Raw genomic sequence first — 18,763 nt, 5'->3', positions numbered from 1 at the left:
GTGGAGGGCGCTCTGCCATGGCCCCCGGTGGGCTTGCCATCCCTGTTGCACTGTTTGCGCTCCGGTTCTGTAGCTAGGTATCGGCGCTGCAGGGAGCTCTCCCATGGCCCAGATGGAGCAATTGGGACAAAAGCACAAAGCCCTTGTTCCCACACACTCACCCTCTGCGGTCCCGCACATGTGTCCCTGTACTGCTGTGTCGCAGCACATCCTGGCTTGGCTCCACCCCGGCTGGGCAGGGTGTGCAGGCAGGACTTTCCTTTGCCCAGGGCTACTTGCTTGGCCTGTAAGGGGGAGAGGGCTGGCCTAGTGTACATGAGGACCTGGGTCCCCAGCACCACAACACAAAGAAGAGCCAGGGACCACTGTCCGTCCACCTCGTGATCAGCAGCGTTTGTGACCCCCAACCTGGCCTCCCCCACCTTTGAGCCTCTCTAGGCAGCAGGGAAGCTCCAACATCCCAGAGGCCACGGGCCTGAGGGTGGGGGAAGGTGCTGGGTCTCATCCCGAGCTCTTGTGGGGGCTGGCTGGCTGGTTCCCTCTCTGGTGTCTAAATGTCTTAGGAGGTGGCTGATGGTTTTGCAATGCACCTAGCAGGAGTGTGGCCCAGGGTGTGTCTGACAGAGAGAGGGCTTCCAAGTAGGCCCTGTGCTGCTGGCCCTAAGACACCCTGGAGTGAGGGGGCCGCACCCTACTGGCTCCCTGATGCCCGGCTCCCTTGCAGCTCACCAACCATCAGGAGCTGTGGGCCTTCATCGTGACCAACCTGGCGAGTGTGTATATCCGGGAAGGAAATAGGCACCAAGAGGTAGTAGGTGACATGCTTCATGTTCGGGATCCTTTCTCCTCCGGGCTGGGCCTGGGCCTAGGCCAACTGCCTGACAGCTGGGTGGTCCAGATGTGCTGGGTGCAGGAAGCGGCCAGCAGGGATGCCTGGGGCCAGAGGTTCCAGAGGAGCCTGGCTCTCCCCGACCCCCACTGGCACTGGGTGTTCTCAGGCCACTTTTGTACTATTGCCAGTCCATCCATCTCGCAGGAGGACAAGCTGCGCTCAGGGCTGCCCCTCAGCTGGCATCTGCGCCTTACGAGGACTGGGGCGTGGTCCTAACTAGCATTCTCTCTGCAGCTGTACAGCCTGTTGGAGCGCATAAACCCAGACCATAGCTTCCCCGTCAGGTGAGCAGCCCAGGCCCTCATAGCTGCCACCTTGCACCTGTCCTTCTGGACCATTTATGAGGGACTCCAGAGGTCCCCTCTTCTGGAGAGGGGTGCACCTCTGTGGTGACACTCCACTCTCCCTGCAGCTCACACTGCCTGCGTGCAGCCGCCTTCTACGTGCGTGGCCTCTTCTCCTTTTTCCAGGGCCGCTACAACGAGGCCAAGTGAGTGTGGGCAGGGGGCGGGCAGGCCGATCCTGGGGTGCCCCCTCCAGCCCACAGCCTGGCTCAGCCTCCACACCATGCCGGCCTGCTGGGTGTCAGTGTCCCTTTCCCTGGGGTAGGCGGTTCCTCCGGGAGACGCTGAAGATGTCCAACGCGGAGGACCTGAACCGCCTCACCGCCTGCTCCCTCGTGCTCCTGGGCCACATCTTCTATGTGCTGGGCAACCACAGGGTGAGCGCTGGGGCCAACGGGGAGAGCACAGGGTGCGTGGGCCTTCAGGCCAAGCCTCCCCGCCATGGCCTCAGCCAGGCCCGGGCCTCGGCACGGGAGACGATCGTGTGCCTGTGGGGCTGAGGCCTGGGCTGGGGCAGCCAAGCTGGTGGGTGCCGAGCTATTAAAATTTAAAAATTAGCTTTTTTAAGGCTGGGGATTTAGGTTTCTTGAAGATAGTTTCCACCAGGATTGGTGGCACACTTCTCTAATCCCAGCAACACAGGAGGCTGAGCAGTAGGATCACAAGTTCAAAGCCAGCCTGGGCAACTTAGCAAGAACTTATCTCAAAATAGAAAAAGGGAGTGGGGATGTAGCTCTGTGGAGCTGTGGGTTCCATCCCCAGTACCACCAGAAGGAAAATGAAGCAGTGGTGAAGAAGCTGCGTTTCGTCCACACCCAGCCCTCACTGCCCTCTGTCCTGTTCCGCACACAGGACAGCTTATTGGGCTCCTTTGAAATTTTAGATCTTGGGCGGGGGATTTAGCTCAGTGGTTCCGCTGCCTGCCTCACAAGTGCAGGGTCCCAAGTTTGATCCCTGGTACCCCCCCAGAAAAGTGGTAATTTTAGATCTTGCTCTTCTCCACGCCACTGTGGCAGGAGCTTCTTTTTTATTAAACCCCTTGGTGTTTTGTTTCTTTCCAGTACCAGGACCTTGTGCATTCGAGTCAGGTGCTGTGCCACTGAGCTACATCCCCAGCCCATGTGTTTGGTGTTTTTTTGTTGTTTTTTTTTTTTGTTTTTGTTGGTACCAGCTTTCGCAGCAGGCAACGAAACCACTAAACTAAATCCCTGGCCCCCCATGTGTTTGTTTTTATAAAATATATTTTATTCTATCCTATTCCCTCCCTCTACCCCCCTCCCCTCCCTATGTACAAAAGCTTTGTTTCCATTTTTTCCATCCATTTCCACTTTTTTTCTTGTCCTTTCCTTCCCTCCTTTCTCCCTCCCTCCTCCCTTGTTCCCCTTCCCATTTGAACATTTTCTTCCCATTTCCCAATCTCCGTTATACATTTCAGTCCTTATTTCCATGTTCAGTTTCTCCCAGCAGGGAAACAATGCAGTATTTCATCATGTGAGTCTGATTTATTTCACTTAAGAGTATGGTCTCAAGGTGCATCCATTTAGCTAGAAATGTCTGCAGCTCATCCTTCTTTATGGCACAGTAGTTCTCCATTGTGTAAAAGAACCACATTGTGTTTATCCACTCATCAGTTGATGGACATTGGGGCTGTTTCTAAGATTTAGCTATTAAAAACTGTGCCGCTATAAACATGGGTGCACATATATCACTGTGGTGTGCTTTTAATTCTTTTAGGAAGATACCAAGAAGAGGAATACCTGGGTCAAATGGAACCTTTAATTTTAGTTTTCCACTGATTTCCAGAGTAGTTGCACCAGTCAACACTCCCACCATCTGTGGAGATGGGTTCCTTTTGCCCTCCAGCCCCTCCAGCATTTGTTATTGGTTGATTTCTTGATGACAGCCGTTCTTTCTGAAGTGAGGTGGAATCTCAGTGTTGTTTTAATTTACATTTCATGAATGACCAGTGATGTTGAACATTTTTTCATATATTTATTTGCCATTTCTAATTGTTCTTCTGAGAAGTGTCTTTTCATTTCAGATGCCCATTTTTTCACTGGGTCTTTAAATTTGGGGTGGGAGGATCTAAATTTTTATTTTTTTTTTTAGTTGTTTATGTATTCTAGATAATAGACTTTTATCTGAATAGCTGGTAAAAATTTTTTTATCACATTGTGGGTTGGCTCTTCACTCAGTTGGTGGTTTCTTTTGCTGTGCGAAAGCTTTTTAATAAGATGAGGTCCCAGTTGTTGACTCTTTGTAGTATTTTCTGTGCTGTCTGGGTTTTGCTCATGAAGTCTTTGCCTACTCCTATGCTCTAAAGAATTCTCCCTATTCTCTCTTTCAGCAGATTTAGTGTTTTTGTTTTAATATTTAGATCTTTTATCCATTTCAATTTTAGGTTAATGTGTGGTGAAAGATGTGGGTCTAGTTTCAATCCTTGGCATGTGGAAAGCCAGTTTTTCCAGCACCCTTTATTAAAGAGGCTATCTTTCACTGTGGATTTAGCTCAGTGGCACCACACCTGCCTTGCAAGCACAAGGTCCTGAGTTTGATCTCCGGTACAAAAAGAAAAGAGGGTATCTTTCTTCCAGTGAAGGTGTTTGGCTCCTTTGTCAAAGATAAGGTGGTTGACTGTGTCTGGAATTGTTTCTGCATCCTCCAGTCTGTTCCATTGATTCTCAGGTCTGTTCTTTTGCAAGTACCATGCTGTTTTTATCACCATAGTTTTGTAGTATAATTTAAAGTCAGGCATTGTGATGCCCCCTCCCTTGCCTTTGTTGCCCTGAATTGCCTTTGCTGTTCTAAGTCTTTTCTGGTTCCAAATGAATTTTAGGATTGTCTTTTCTAATTCTGTGAGATATGCTGTTGGGATTTTGATTGAGATTGTATTGAATCTGTGTAACAGTTTTGAAAGTATGGCCATTTTCACTATATTGGTTCTTTTTATCCAAGAACAAGGGATATCTTTCCATTTTCTGAAATCCTCTTCAATCTTCTTTTTGAGAGTACTGTAGTTTTCAATGTAGAGGTCTTTTACTTTCTTTGTTAGATTGATTCCAAGGTATTTCATTTTTAGGGGGATGCTATTGTGAAAGGGATTATTTCTCTAATTTCTTTCTCTGTGAGTCTGTTATTCATGTACAGGATGGCTGTTGACTTTTGAGAGTTGATTTTGTATCCAGCTATGTCACTAAATTTGGTTATCAGATCTGCAAGTCTTATGGTGAAGTTTTTGGGGTCTTCTGTGTGGAGTATCATGTAATCTGCAGATAATGATAAGTTAACTTCTTCCTTTCCTATCTTTATTCCTTTTATTTCTTTCTCTTATCTAATTGCTCTGGCTAATGTTTCCAGAAGTATATTGAACAAGAGTGGTGACAGTGAACATCCTTGTCTTGTTCCTGATTTTAGAGTGAAAGCTTTCAGTTTTTATCCATTTAGTATGATGTTGGCTGTTGGTTTGTCATAGACGGCTTTTATCAGATTGAGATAAAGACAGTCTATACCAATTTTCTGTAGGGTTTTTATCATGAGTGTGTGTTGAACCTTGTCAAACACTTTTTCTGCGTCTATTGAGAGGATCACGTAGTTTTTGTCCTTGGCTCTGTTAATATAGTGTATTACTTTTTTTTTTTTTTTTTGTACTGGAAATCAAACTCAGGACCTTGCACTTGTGAGGCAGGCGGTGAAATCACTGAGCTAAATCCCCGGCCCAAGTGTATTACATTTATTGATATGGGTATGTTGAACCATCCCTGTATCCCTGGGATGACTCCAACTTGATCATGATGTATGATCTTCTTGATGATCTTCTGCATTCTGTTTGTGAGCATCTTAGTGAGGATTTATGCATATGTGTTCATTAGGGAGATTGGTCTGTAATTCTCCTTTTTGGTTGGATCCTTCTTTTGGTTTTGAAATCAGGGTAATGCTTGCTTCCAGGAATTAATTTGAGAGTATTACTTCCCTTTCATTTTCATTAATGAGTTTGAGGAGTAGCGGCATTAGGTCTTCTCTGAAGTTCTTGTAGAATTCAGCTGTGAATCCATCAGGACCAGGGCTTTTCTTTGTTGGTAGTTTTCAAATTACATATTCAATTTTATTGGCTGATTTTTTTTATTTAGAATTTATCTTCTTGATTCAGTTTTGGTAATTCATATGTATCTAGGAATCAGCCCATTTCTTCTGTGTTTTCTGTCTTATTAGACTACAGGTGTTCAAAGTAGGTATTGATGATCTTCTGGATTTCCTCAGGATCTGTTGTGATTTCACCCTTTTCATTCCTAATTGCATGGATTTGAGTCTTTGAGGTTTTTTTTTATAAAGTTGGCTAAGGGTTTGTCTTTTATTTAATCTCTCAAAGAACCAACTCTTTGATTCATTGATTGTATTGTTTTCTTAGTCTCCATTGCATTAATTTCTGCTCTGATTTTTATAATTTCCTCCCTTATCCTTAAGTGTATTCTATGAGCTAGTACATGGTCTGTTTTGGAGAAAGTCTCATGTGCAGCTGAGAAGAATGTATTCTGATGTGAGGTGGAACAGTCTGTAAACATCTACTAAGTCCATTTGTTCAAAAGTTTGGTTCAATTCTAATATTTCATTGTTGATTTTTTTGTCTAGTTGATCTATTTGTGATAGTGGGGTATTGAGGTTCCCCATTAGAACTATATTAGTGCTTATATGATCTTTCGTATCTGTTAGTATCTGTTTTATATAGTTGTGTATGCTGCTATTTGGTGCATATATGTTTATGATTTGTTATGTTTTCCTCTTGAATCGTTCCCTTTTCTAGGATAGAGTGACCTTCTTTGTCTCTCTTAATCAGCTTTGGCTTGAAATCCACTGTCTGCAAATAGGATAGCCACCTCTGCTTTTTTCCAGTTTCCTGTCACATGGAATATTGTTTTCCATCCCTTGACTTTCAGTCTGTGAATTTGTTTTTCAATTAAATGTGTTTCTTGTATGCAGCATATTGTTGGATCTTACTTCTAGATTTATTCTGCCAGTCTGTTTCTTTTGATTGGGTAATTTAGACCATTAACAATGATAGTTATAACTCATATGTATTGACTTATCTCTGTCTTGTTATTGTCCTGCTGTTGGCTTTCTTCTTTCTTTTCTGTTTACTTTCTTTTTTTTTTTTTTTTTTTTTTTGGTACCAGGGATCGAACTTGGGTCCTTGTGCTCTGTTTACTTTCTTGCCTTGCCTGATGGATTCATTCTGTTGGGGTATATGGAGTTGTAATCCTTGTTGTTTCTTTCTTGAATGTCCTTCAGAACACTTAGGAATGCTAGTTTGGTGCTCATGGATCTCTTCAGGTGCTCTTTGTCATGAAAGTATCTTATTTCTCCATTAATTTTGAAGGATAGTTTTGCAGGGTACATCAATCTGGGTTGGAGGTTGTTTTCCTTTAGGGGTTGAAATATTTCACTCCAAGCTCTCCTGGACTTGAGAGTTTGTGTTGAGAAGTCTGCTGTGATTCTAATGGGCTTTTCTTTATATAAGTGATTGGTTTCTTTTCTCTTACAGCTTTTAATATTCTGTCCTTGTATTGAATTTCTGGTATCTTTTTTTTTTTTTTGGAATCTTGACTATTAAATGCCTTGGGGAAGATTTTTTTTTTAAGATTTTTTTTTTAATCAGGGCTAGTTGGATATATGCCCCACTTAACTGTATATCAAATTCATTTTCCCTATTTGGGAAATTTTGTACCATTACTTCTGAGAATAGGTTTTTTATATCATTTGTGCTATCTCCTGCTTTTTCATTGACTGATCAATCTTACGTTATTCTTCTTTGCATCATCTAAGAGCTGCTGGATTGATTTCTCATGGTCCCTTGCTATTTTTTTGTTTGTTTGTTTTTGTTTTTTGGTACCGGGGATCAAACTCAGGACCTTGCATTTTCGAGGCAGGTGGTGGCACCACTGAGCTAAATGCCCAGCGCTGCACACACACCCCACACCCCCTGCTATTTTTAAGATATCTCTCTTTTCCTGATCACTGACTACAATCCTGTTTTGTTTTCTTTTGGTACCAGGGATCAAACTTGGGACCTTGCGCTTGCAAGGCAGGCACTGGAACCACTGAGCTACCTGGCCCTATCCTGTTTTCTATATCTGATATTCTGTCCTCATATTAGCTCATTCTGCTGCATATACTTTCAGTGGAGTTTTTAATCTCCTGGATATCTAAATCTGTTTCATGGATTCCAGTTTTTTCCTATGCTGGGCATTCATGGTTTCCATCATGTTCCTCAGCTCCTCTTTTTTATCTGTATCTTTTGTTCTGGTCACCATATCTGTAGTTACCTGGGAAATTATTTCTGCTTTGACTTTTTCTAGAGCCTTGATCATTTGCTTTGTTACTTCTGGTGTTACCACTTCAGAGAGTCCAGGTAGGTGGCTTTTGTATTGTTCTACTTCATTGCCTTCAGGGCTTGCCTTTGGTAAGCTGAAGATCTGTGGGGATTGCATCTTATTTAAGTGTCTTCTCATTTTCTCTTTTTTTTTAAGTTTGATTCCTGAGTTGATGCTTGTAAATTGCTTATAGTGAGTAGCTTTATTGCCAGTGTTCAGAACCTTTAGGAGATGACTACTTCTCAGAAGTGTCTTCCAGGTGTAGCTGGCTTTTGAGTTGTGAGTCTGTTGCAGGATCCTACCTCTTTGATTTATTGGGAATGAAAAGTTTCTGCCTATTTGGCCCAGCTGCCAGTTCTTTGGCACTGACCTATAATTTTTTTTTCCCCCTTAGGCAATCTCAGTCTTGGTATACCAGGAGCAACAACTGATTAGCACAATTATGTCACCTTGGCTAAAGTAGTGCAATCAACAATAACAATAGCATCAAATACAGCCTAGAAAATGACAAATTAGGGGAGAAGATTTAAAAGGGGTTGCGGTTAAAAATAGAAGAAGAGGGCTGGGCCGGGGATTTAGCTCAGTGGTTCTGCAGCCTACTTCAAAAGTGCGAGGTCCAGAGTTTGTTCGGTACTAAAAAAAAAGAAGAGGAGGAAGAGATCAGAAGCAAGGCTGGAGGACAAACTTTAGGAAACTGGTGAAGAGGACAGGTGGGAAACTGGAGGGAAAAAAATAGAAACAACAGAACAGAACAACAGCAAAAAACTAGAAACTGTGTTCAAACAGTCATGTAAAAAACTAAACAAAACAAGATCCAGAAAGGAGAAAAAAAGAAAAAAGGTTAAAAACCCAAAAAAGTCCAATTCAAGGTGTCTCTCTGCAGTCACTTTTAGGCAATGTGGGCAAACAGAGTCCAGAGCCAAACTGAATAATCCCAGCAAGCTAGCTGCAGCTTCCCAGTGGGGTAATCGATAATCCCAGCCAGCCTGCCCCTTTAATTCCTCTCAAGCTCAGGCCAGTTTCTGGCTATGAGGCTGGAACCAGATTCTTGGAACTTATAACAGTCTATGTGTCTCCTGCCTGCTTGAACTCCACTCCCAGACCTGCTGACTTGAACTCAGCACCCGCACCCAGGTACCTGGAGCCAGTAGATGGAGTCTTCCCGAAGTGGTTCTGAGTTCAGGGCTCAGTTGGCCCCTCTCCAAGATGGCTATCAGCCAGTCACCCCCTCCTGGGTGAGGTCTGAACCCGAATAACTCACCAGGTGCTGCAGTCCGGTTTGTCCACTGCTGTGTTCCACTGGTGTGTTTCTTGTGGAGGCCTCTGGGTGGGGTCGTCTGCAGTCACTGCATCTGCCATTCCCTGGAGAAGAGTCCAGGCTCTGGGAGAGAGGGCTGCTTGGCACCTCCCTCCTCTCGTTAAAGTCTCTCCACTCTTCCTGTAGACTTCAATTCTTGCCTCAGATCCTTCCTGGGTTCCTGGGAACTGCTTCCCTCCTCCTGCTGTATTCCAGTGTCAGAACACCACCACTGTGCCATCCAGGAGCTGCTTTTTAAATAAATTGTAGTGGATCTTTTTCTTTGAGATTTTGTTTTTGATGTTTGGAGACAGGGTCCATCCTGGGCTTGAACTTGTGATCTTCCCGCCTCAGTCTGCGAGAGTTCTGGGCTCACAGCCAAGCAGCACCATGCCTGATTCCTGGTCCGCATTTTGATCAAGCCCTGCTCTGTAGCTTGGCCGCTCTCCCTTGGGCTGTCCCCACAGGTGGCACAGTCGCTGTGGGGTGCACATCTTGCTCTGTGTTCTCTTCTGATCTAGCCCCGCAGCTCTCACAGTGTGAGGCGCTCCCATCAGACCTCGCCTGTCCCCTCCCTGCCACGGTGTGAGGAGTCTTCGCTGAGGCTGCTAGACCCTGCGGCTGGGACCTGATGGATGGTGGCCTTAACCCCAGGGACATCCCCACCCTGAGGGCGAGCACACTCCATTCCTTCCAGAGTGTTCTTTCCCCTCCCCGGGGCCTATGTGCATGGCGGGGGTGGCTTGTCCATACAGAGCTGTGTGATGGCCTCTGTACATAAAGGGGTCCGGCACCAAGGCCCTGATGGCCGTGGGACTGCTCTCAGGATAGTGGCCGGATGACCCTGCTCCTGGGTGGGCTGCTCAGGTCCCACAGGGCCAGCACAGGTGCAGATTGTGTGGCACCCCGGGGCCACTTGGGCAGAGTTACTGAGCTGTCTGCTGTGTGCCTGGCTCCCAGAAGGAGCAGAGCCACCTGCGCCGTCAGGGTGGGGCCCAGGGAGGTGACCTTGGCAGAGGGCAGTTGAGGACAGCCAGCCGGGACTGTTCAGTGGCACCACAGTGGCCAGAGCACAGTGCGGCCTGCCCTGCCCACGCTCCCACTGCCACTGCTGGTGGCCTCGTGGGACACCGCAAGGTCACTCAAACCTTCACACCTGCAGGCCCATAGGGCTGTCAGGGTGCTGGCCTGAGGCGCTGGGGGAGGCTGGCGTCCAGGGGTAGCCTTTCTGGCCTGCCAGGTGTCCTGAGGTTTGAGGCTCACACGGAGCCTGGGACCCCTGTGGGCCACCCTGGTGCAGCTGTGTTGGTGGCTTCCATCTCCTGGCAGCTGGGTGGAGCTGGGGCTGGAGTGGGGGTTTTGCTCCTGTCTGCTGTGGGGCTGGGCAGGTGCTGCCCTGTGCCTCAGCTCCTGGATGTGGTGTTTGAGGCTTTGTGGGTCTCAGCTATGTGTCCAGGGGCCCCTGGCTGCAGAGAGCTGTGGCCAGGACGCTCTCCTGGCCTCAGCCAGGGAGTCAGAGTAGCAGCAGCACAACCCACCCTGAGGCCCCAGGGACGTCCCAGTTCCGCAGCGGCCTCCAGAAAGCCAGCTCCTGTGGCGAGCTGCCTGCTCCCTGCCCACTCAGCCCCAGGATGCAGGGCACAGGGTTTCTGGTGACCCCTGGTGGGTTAGGAGCTGGCTGCACTCTGCACCTTTACCTGCAGTGGAGCCAATCGGAGTGGCTGCCCTGCCTGCGTGTGAGGAGCACGTGCCGAGCCTGGAGCGAGGGCCTTGGCCTTTGCCATGGTGGACCAGCAGTACTTCAGAGAGGGCCTTTTGGATTTGGTTGAGGATTTTTTGTTTTTTAAACACATTTTTTTTTTTGGTACTGGGGATCGAACTCAGGACCTTGCGCTTGCAAGGCAGGTGGTGGAACCACTGAGCTAAATCCCCAGCTTAGGATTTTTTGTTTTTTGAGACAAGGTCTCGCTATGTAGCCCAGGTTGGCCTCAAGCTCACAGCAATCCTCCTGCCTCAGCCTCCCCAGTGCTGGAATGACAGGTGGGCGCCTAGAGAAGGCTTTTGTAAGTGGGCTCTGAGGTTGAGGTAGGAGTGTCAGGTGGCAGCAGGAGAGTGCACACTGGGCTGGCTCCCACAGTGGGGCCCTGGTCTTCCTGCTGCAGCCCCTCAGTGCCCCACTGCTCTTGGTTGGCAGGAGAGTAACAACATGGTGGTGCCTGCCATGCAGCTGGCCAGCAAGATCCCGGACATGTCAGTGCAGCTCTGGTCGTCAGCTCTGCTGAGAGGTGCGTGCAGGGTCACCATCTGTCCCAGGCAGGGGGCCTCGCCAGGGACCCTGTCCCATCTCCCGTGACCCACGAGGAGTCTGAAGGCCAAGGCCGTGGTCCGGCTCCTAGTCCTCTGCCACTTCCAGCCACTCGCCCCCGGGATGCAGTTGTCCCTGTTGGACCAGACCAGCTGGGTGTCCCGGGTGCAGGGCAGTGTGACTGCAGGATTGGGCACAGGACTCCTGGGGTGGGGAGGGAGGCACAGGCTGATGAGCAGCACGACGTCCCTGTCCCTGAGCGCGGCTGGCGCAGGGCCCTGCTGTCTGGCAGAGACAGAGCAGGCTGGACCTCATCCCCCTCAGACCTGAACAAGGCCTGTGGCAACGCCATCGACGCCCACGAGGCTGCCCAGATGCACCAAAACTTCTCGCAGCAGCTGCTCCAGGACCACATCGAGGCCTGCAGCCTCCCGGAGCACAACCTCATCACGGTGCGTCCAGGGCAGGGGGTGGGGACAGCAGACGCAGGTCCCCAGCGGTCCCCGCAGGGTGTCCTCACTGTGCCCCTCTCCTGCAGTGGACAGACGGCCCGCCCCCTGTGCAGTTCCAGGCGCAGAACGGGCCCAACACCAGCCTGGCCAGCCTGCTGTGAGCCGAGTCTGGATCTGCCAATGTGCTTCCGTGGGTGGTCCCCGGGCTTTGTCCCTGACGTCTTCGGCTTCTGAGTCCTGGCGTCAGAACAGCTCCTGTCCTCACAAAGGGCACAGCCCAGTCCCACCTCACACCAGGACCTGGCACCGAGGCCGCAGGTGGAGCACGGGGCCACATCCAGAGCCACCCCCTAGAGGACTGCTGTGGCCCACCTAGGCTGCGTCATGCCGCGGGGGCCTGGCCAGCCCCTGGCCTATGTGCCTGCACCTGACAGTGTCTCCTGCTTGCCCAAGGCAGTGGCCCACATGTGGCACAGGGCACAGCCTCAGCTCCTCTAGCTCGCCTCTCTCCAGCGTCAGACGTAGGACTGCAGCTTCCAGATGCCTTCCCTTGACTGGAGTCACCACCCCGCCATGGGGCGTATGTTCGTGTGTGTGTGTGGCACAGATTCGGGGAGCAAGGCCAAGAGCTGCATGGGTGTTGGCCCTGCAGAGGCCAGGCGCAGGGAGAGGAGGGCCTGCCCACCCTTGAGACCCTGGCCCACAGCGAAGGCTGTGCCACAGCCACAGCCACCTCAGGAGTGAGATGATGCCACCTGCCACTTCTCTGGGGACAGCACCGCCACCTGACACTTCTGAGCCACCCCAGACAGCAGCACTCAGGTTGGGCTCATCCGGGACTCACTGGGAGGTGCTGCAGTGCGGAGCTGGCGCTGGAGGTATCAGCTGCCGGCCAGGTCAGAGCAGCAGGCCTAGCGTGTCCTGTTCCCTAGCGCAGCCCTGCAGAGTGCCCCCAGTGTGTGAGGAGCCTGGGTCCCCTCGTCTCCGTGAGCCCTCCTGCCCACCCTGACCCTCCAGACCCGCACCCCAGGATCACGGTGGCCACCGTGTCTGTCCGGCCTATTTATTTAACCCTCTCCGCTTCCAGCATATTCGTGTGTAGAGTGGGAGTAAGAACCTCAGCAAGAACCTCAAACATAACACCCATCTCCGTGCTAATGTGCTTCTAGCTCTACCCCGTCATGTCTGTGTGCAGTTATGGATGAGATCTCATGTTTACAAGTATAAAATCCAGAGCTCCATATTTACTACTCCCCTCCCGTCACAGCAGCCAAATCGCATGAGTGAGTGCGTTTGCGTCCATGTGCAGCTTCCCCCGCCTGCCCTCTACCACACGCTCCTGTCACACGCCGGGTGTGGGACACCCCCTTCCTGCAGCCGGCGCCCCAGCTCCTTCCCAGCCAGTGCCAGCAAAGAGGAGATTGTGGTCACCGCCCTGCCTGGGCCAGGCGGGGAACAGGGCACCCGGCTGCCCTGCGCTGAGGCTGAGCCCCGGATGGCGAGTGCAGGCAGGAGGTGGGCCGTCGGGTCAGTGTCCACGAGTCAGCACGGAGCCTTTTAATGGTTTGTACTGTTTTATTAGTGGCCTGTAATTTTCCAGCTGGTGCTTTTAATCAGGAATGAATTGTAAATACGAAACCTATTTCAGAGATAACCGTAGAAGTAGCTTCCTGTTTGTGGTTGTCTTTTCCTATATATTCTAAGTAAAGTAATAGACAGGAGCCGGCACTCGTCTGTCTTTGTTTCTTGTCTGCCCTTCTGCGCCGTCCTAGAGGCAGCCTCACCTCCTGCACAGCTGCTGTGTAGCACCTCCGTCACCCAGCTCCTCAGGAGGCTGAGGCAGGAAGGTCTCAAGCCCAGCCTGGGCAACTTAGCAAGACCCTCTTTTCAGATGAAAAATGAAAGGGGCCGGGGTGTAGCTCAGCACTCCCTGGGTTCCATGCCCAGTACCACAAGGGAAACTAATGGGGCTTGGAGATGGAAAGCTGCCATCTGCTGGCTTCGGATGGAAAGGAGTCTCCTCTGGTTGTTAGGGTTCCTGTGCCCAGTGCTGCCCAGCGGGAGGCCTTGGTGTAGCCCTTAGTGTTTGTCTCCTTCTGCCACCCTCCAGACCCTGTCCACTCTGGTCTCTGCTCTTAGAGAGCATGGGCCAGGCTGGGACAAGGGCACACGCCTGTAGGAGGCCGAGGCAGGAGCATCACGAGATCAAGTCCAGCCTGAGCAGCTTAGCGAGACCCTGTCTCAACAAAAGAAAAACTTTCTGGGGCGTAGCTGAGGGCACAGACCCTTGGCTTAATCCCTAGTACCGCAGAAAAGTATACACCACTTCCGGGTGCCTCTGCGGATAGCGGCTTTGGGTTCTCCATTTATTTTTTGTTTGGTTTGAGCCAGGGTCTGACTGTGCAGTCCAGGCTGGCCTTGAACTCTGGGGATCCTCCTGCCTCAGCCTCCTGAGTGCTGGGATGACCGGCCTGTGCCACCATGCCCATTTCAGGTGCTTTTCCCCTGGAGGGGGCCCTCCTGGTCCCCTCAGCTTGGCTGTCCTTCCCTCCACACAGGCCAGGGCCTGTCCTTGAGTGCCTCACACAGCACACGCCCCACATGGGGACCTTGTCCTGAGCTCGCAGCTGGAGTGCGTGTGGATGAGGCACACAGAGGCCGGAGAGAGGCATGGGCCCCCAGTGCACAGGGACTGAGAACACAAGGTATGGGAGGGCCACACAGCGTTACCCAGGTCACACTTCGCAATCAGCTGTGTCCTGTGCCCCAGGCCTGAGGGAGCCTGTGCTGGAGAGAGCCAGCGCTCCCAGGGCCCTGCAGCGCCCCCTGGTGTCCCCAGGGCCCCATAGAAATCCCACCTCACAGAGCTGGGCTCCCACCCACAGGAGGTGCCAGCTGATCCAAGTGCCTTGGGAGGACCTATACTGCCTTTCATTTTCATTTTTTCTTTGAGACAGAATCTCGCTATGTAGCCCAGGTAGGCATCAAACTCTGCTTCTCTTGCCTCTTGAGTGCTGGGATGACAGGCAGGAGGGTCTATTGTCTAGTTCATGGATGGTGTCGACTCTGTCCTCTTGTGGTAGAGGGCCCCGATTCTTTTTATTCTTTTATCTATTTGGGCCGTAGTGGGGATCAAACCCCGGGTGCTCTAGCACTGACCCACATGCCCAGCCCTTTTTTTGTTTTTGTGCTCCTGGGGGTTGAACCTGGGGCCTTTGCATTGAGCTACATCGTCAACTCCTTTTATTTTTTGAGAAGGTCTCACTAAACTACCCAGGATGGCCTCAAACTTGAGATCTTCCTGCTTCAGCCTCCCAAGGAGTTGGGATTATAGGAGTTCACCACCATACCTGGCCTGGGGCCTCCTTCATAAAGACATTAATCCCACTCACAAGGACTCTGCCTCAGGACTAATCACCTAAGGCCCCATCTCCTACTACCCCAATATTGGAAACCTTTGGGGGGGATAATTTTTTTTTTCCTTTGGTTCTGGGGATTGAACTCAGGGCCTTGTGTTTGCAAGGCAGGAGCAGTGCCACTGAGCTAAATCCCCAGCCCTTGGCAGGGGGGATAAATTTTAACATAACAGTTTGGGGTGGGGGAAGCCAGGCGTGGTACATATCTATGATCCCAGTGTTATAGGAGGCTGAGGCAGGAGGATCTCAAGCTCGTTCAAGCCCAGTCTGGGCAATTTAATGAGACTCTGTCTCAAGTGTAAGAAAGGAGAGGGGATGTGCAGGTCACACAAGTCTGCTGACAGGTGTGTGACCATTGCGTTCTGGGAAGTGGCCAAGGTGGCAGGAGAACACGTGTTGGGAGGCACCATTTGGGCCAGGCCCTCAGGGTGGCAAGCCAGCCAAGCGCAGGAAGGAAACTCAGAGGGGGAGGAGCCCCCCCGGGGGGGCACCTGTGCCCAGAAGGGCAACTGCACCCCACATGGGCAGAGCAAGTAGTGCCATACCCAGGGCAGCTGGGTAAAGAGGCAGGACCTTAGCCGGTGCAGTGCTGCATGCCTGTGATCTCAGCACTCAGAAGGCTGAGGCAGGAGGATCACCAGGAGCTCAAGGCCAGCCTGAGCTACAGAGTGAGAGCCTGTGTCAAAGCAATTTAGGTAGAGGTAGACATCGGCTCCATAGCGTTGCTTCTTTGATTTAACCTTGTCCCCTGCCTGTCTCCTGTGACCTCAGAGCTGGACGCTGCAGGTTGCGGTGCCACTGGGGTCTGACAGGTGCAGGGCACCCTCCCCACTGGGGACAGGGACAGGGCGCTCATAGCTGCAGACCCTGGTCCCCTCCCTACTGCTCCTCTGGTCCCCAAGAAGGGAGTTGAGGATTGTTCACCAGTTACAAAGTTTCTTTTTTCACCCTAAATTCATGCTCATATAGTGAGAGGCCAAGGGTGTTGGTTGGGAAAGGAAAAGATGAATTTCCACAGGAATTCAGTGCCCTCAGTGCTTCTATACCTTGGATACTTTTTCAAGGACCAGAAAATAGCCAGACAGACACTTAGAGCCACATTTTATAAAAACTACAATACTTCCAATATTACAGCTGCTATAAAAAGTCATTCTTCTTTTTCTTTCTTTTTATGGTGCTGGGCTGGAACCCAAGGCCTTCACACTGAGCTACATCCCCAGCCCTTTTGAGTTTGAGACAGGATCTCACTTGCCCAGACTGGGCTGGAACTTTTTTTTTCAGACAGGGTCTCACTGTGTAGTCAGGCTGGCAATCCTCCTGCCTCAGCCTCCCGAGTACTGGGATCACAGGTGTGCACCACCACACCGAGCAGTTACAGGGTTCTCAACCCTAAAGGGTTAAGCACAGACTGCTCAGAAGTGTTGCTACGACCCACAACCCAGAAGTGCATATCCTAGTGCCTTCATCTGCCTGTGTCCCCAGTCACGGCCCTAGGGCTTGCACCAACCTCGGCCACCAGGGGGCATGGCAGGCCCAGAGCTGCAAGGGCATCGGGCAGTGTCCCCAGATGTGGAGGGTACAAGCCCCAGCCTGCCTGGAAGGCTGGGCTGAAGAGCATCGGCAGCCCCCAGTGTGGCCAAGCTCTGTCCACCGCAGTGCAGGGTGACCTTCCCTTCCCTGCCACTCAGGTCTCCACCACCTGTGAGACAAGGCCCAGGTTCTCCAGATGCCAGGGCAGAGTCCTCCCAAGGCCTGGGCATCTTAGCCAAGCATGGGCACACACCTGTCATCCTAGCACTGAGGAGGCTGAAGCAAAGAGGACTGCCATGAGTTTGAGGCCAGCCTGGGCTACAGAGTGAGTTTGGGGCTGCAGGCTATGGTCCTTTCTTCTCTAGCCACTCCAGTGGGGACACCAGGTGACACTGCTGGCCCTGCTTGTGGCATTTATAGAGGGCTGCCTCAAGGGCCCCCTACCACCTTGCACCAGCTGACATCTAGAGCCACCTCCGTGAGGACACCAGGTGCCAGGAAGGGTTGCTGAGCCCCCGGCCAGGGGAGGGCTCCAGTGGCCCCTCACCGAAGGCCACAGAATCCAGGTCAGGGTTGGGGAGGTGCATCCGGGGCCAAGCACATGGCATGCACAGAGGAGGCTGTGGCAGAAGGGCAGCAGACAAGGACACCTCCGGACTCCTGCCTGGCTTTAGGACAAAGCAAGTGCCGGCTCCGGGCTCTGCCCACACAGGGGCGGCATGGGCAGGCCAAAGCACTCTGATCCATAACACATGGGCACAGTGCAAGAGCTGGAAGCACCGAAGGAGTGAGTGGGTCAAGGTCATGGCTTGAGGTCAAAGGGGGTTTTCAAGCCCCTCAAAATGCCTGAGCTTCACTCAGCGTGGTGGGGCCTGCCTGTCATCTCTGCTCTCTGGAAGGCTGAGGCAGGAGGATCGAAAGTTCCAGCCAGCCTGAAAAACTTAGTGAGAGCTTGCCTCAAAATAAAAAAAAAATGTACAAAAGTGATGGGGATGGCATGCGATTCAGAGCCAAGGTCCTGAGTGCAGCCTCCAGTACCAAAAAGAAGAATCTGAGCCTGCTGGCTGAGCAGACCCTTAGAGCAAGGCCACTGTGTCGGGCGGTTCATTGGAGCTCAGATCAAGGTGCAGTACCTGGGCGATGCTGTGGCTCTGTGGAATGCGTCTATGCCAGACAGGATGCAGGATCGGCCGCATGGTCAAACCTCGCTGGGCACCTTGCGTTTTCTTGTTTCTTTGGGGTTTGTTTTTGTTTTGTTTTGCTTTTTGAGACAGGGTCTCACTATGGAGTCCAGGCTGGCCCTGAACTCGAGGCGATCCTCCGCCTCCGCCTCCAGGGTGCTGAGATGAGAGGCACGTGCCACCACACCCAGGTATTAAATACATTTTCAGCCAACGTTGCTCCGTTATCAGCGAAGGAGCATCCTTGAGCCCAACCTTAGGGCTCTTCCTCCTCCTCAGATGACCAGGACGGACTGCTTCACCTTTCCATGGTGGGCCACAGTCTGGGGAAGGGTGGTTGGTTCTCGGGAACTTTGGACCAAAACCCCCAAAGTCCTGAGTCACGGGTGAGCTTGGTGCCTCACACCTGCATTGAAATTAATCCTGTGCTTATAGGGTTAGATGGTCGGGCCTGTGAGCCCAGCACTGGGAAGGCTGAGACAGGATACCTGCGAGTTGAAAGCCAGCCTGGGCTACATAGTGAGTTCAAGGCCAGATTTGAGTACATGGTAAGGCCCTATCTGAAAAATAGAGAGAGAGAGACAGACAGACAACAGGACACATGCATGTTCCCTATCTTCCAGCATGTGGTTTTGGTCTAAAGAATTCCAGCAGAACAGCGTGCCTATCACACTTCTGTGTGTGTACAAAATCAAAGTGAATTCCAGCATCTCCCAAAACCTCACAAAAATCTCAAAACTCGGGTAGCATGTATCTGTAATCCCAGCTACTCAGGAGGCTGAGGCAGGAGGATTGCAAATCAAAGACCAATCTGGGTGGCTAAGTGAGACCCTGTCTCAAAGTAAAAGGTAAAGAGGGACAGGGATACAGCTCAGGGGTACACTGGCCTTGGGTTTGATCCTCAGACCTCAAAACAAAGAAATAAGCCATCAGAGTGGGAACAGACCCTGAAAAGGACCCCAAGGAACTAGTGATGGTGGT

The 18,763-nt window shown here is 51.2% G+C and overlaps 1 protein-coding gene across 10 annotated transcripts in view; it reads left to right on the top strand.

Annotated features, from left to right (window-relative positions):
• Window positions 1-13,383, top strand: part of Mau2 (MAU2 sister chromatid cohesion factor) — a 32,856-nt gene extending 19,473 nt beyond the window's left edge. Inside the window, exons 13-20 of one of the 10 annotated variants that reach the window (XR_015447597.1) lie at window positions 725-811; window positions 1,127-1,176; window positions 1,305-1,382; window positions 1,502-1,613; window positions 9,420-10,938; window positions 11,093-11,183; window positions 11,528-11,655; window positions 11,742-13,383. Coding sequence is in view for 4 of the 10 variants with exons in the window: in XM_004873434.4 (XP_004873491.1) it covers window positions 725-811; window positions 1,127-1,176; window positions 1,305-1,382; window positions 1,502-1,613; window positions 11,093-11,183; window positions 11,528-11,655; window positions 11,742-11,816 (621 nt within the window). In the remaining 6 variants the exon portion in view is untranslated. Of the gene's footprint in view, window positions 1-724; window positions 812-1,126; window positions 1,177-1,304; window positions 1,383-1,481; window positions 1,614-9,045; window positions 9,186-9,419; window positions 11,189-11,527; window positions 11,656-11,741 lie in introns of those variants that run through there. The other 9 variants (XR_015447596.1, XM_004873435.4, XM_004873436.4 and 6 more) reach the window with 9 other exon arrangements.
• Window positions 13,384-18,763: the final 5,380 nt, after the last annotated feature.

This window comes from Heterocephalus glaber, unplaced genomic scaffold, assembly GCF_053883595.1.
Source record: "Heterocephalus glaber isolate CG9 unplaced genomic scaffold, H.glaber_assembly_v1.0 deba00001761, whole genome shotgun sequence".
Lineage (NCBI taxonomy): Eukaryota > Metazoa > Chordata > Mammalia > Rodentia > Bathyergidae > Heterocephalus > Heterocephalus glaber.
The sequence above is the reverse complement of the archived record's forward strand: the minus strand, read 5'-3'. Positions and strand labels throughout refer to the sequence as shown.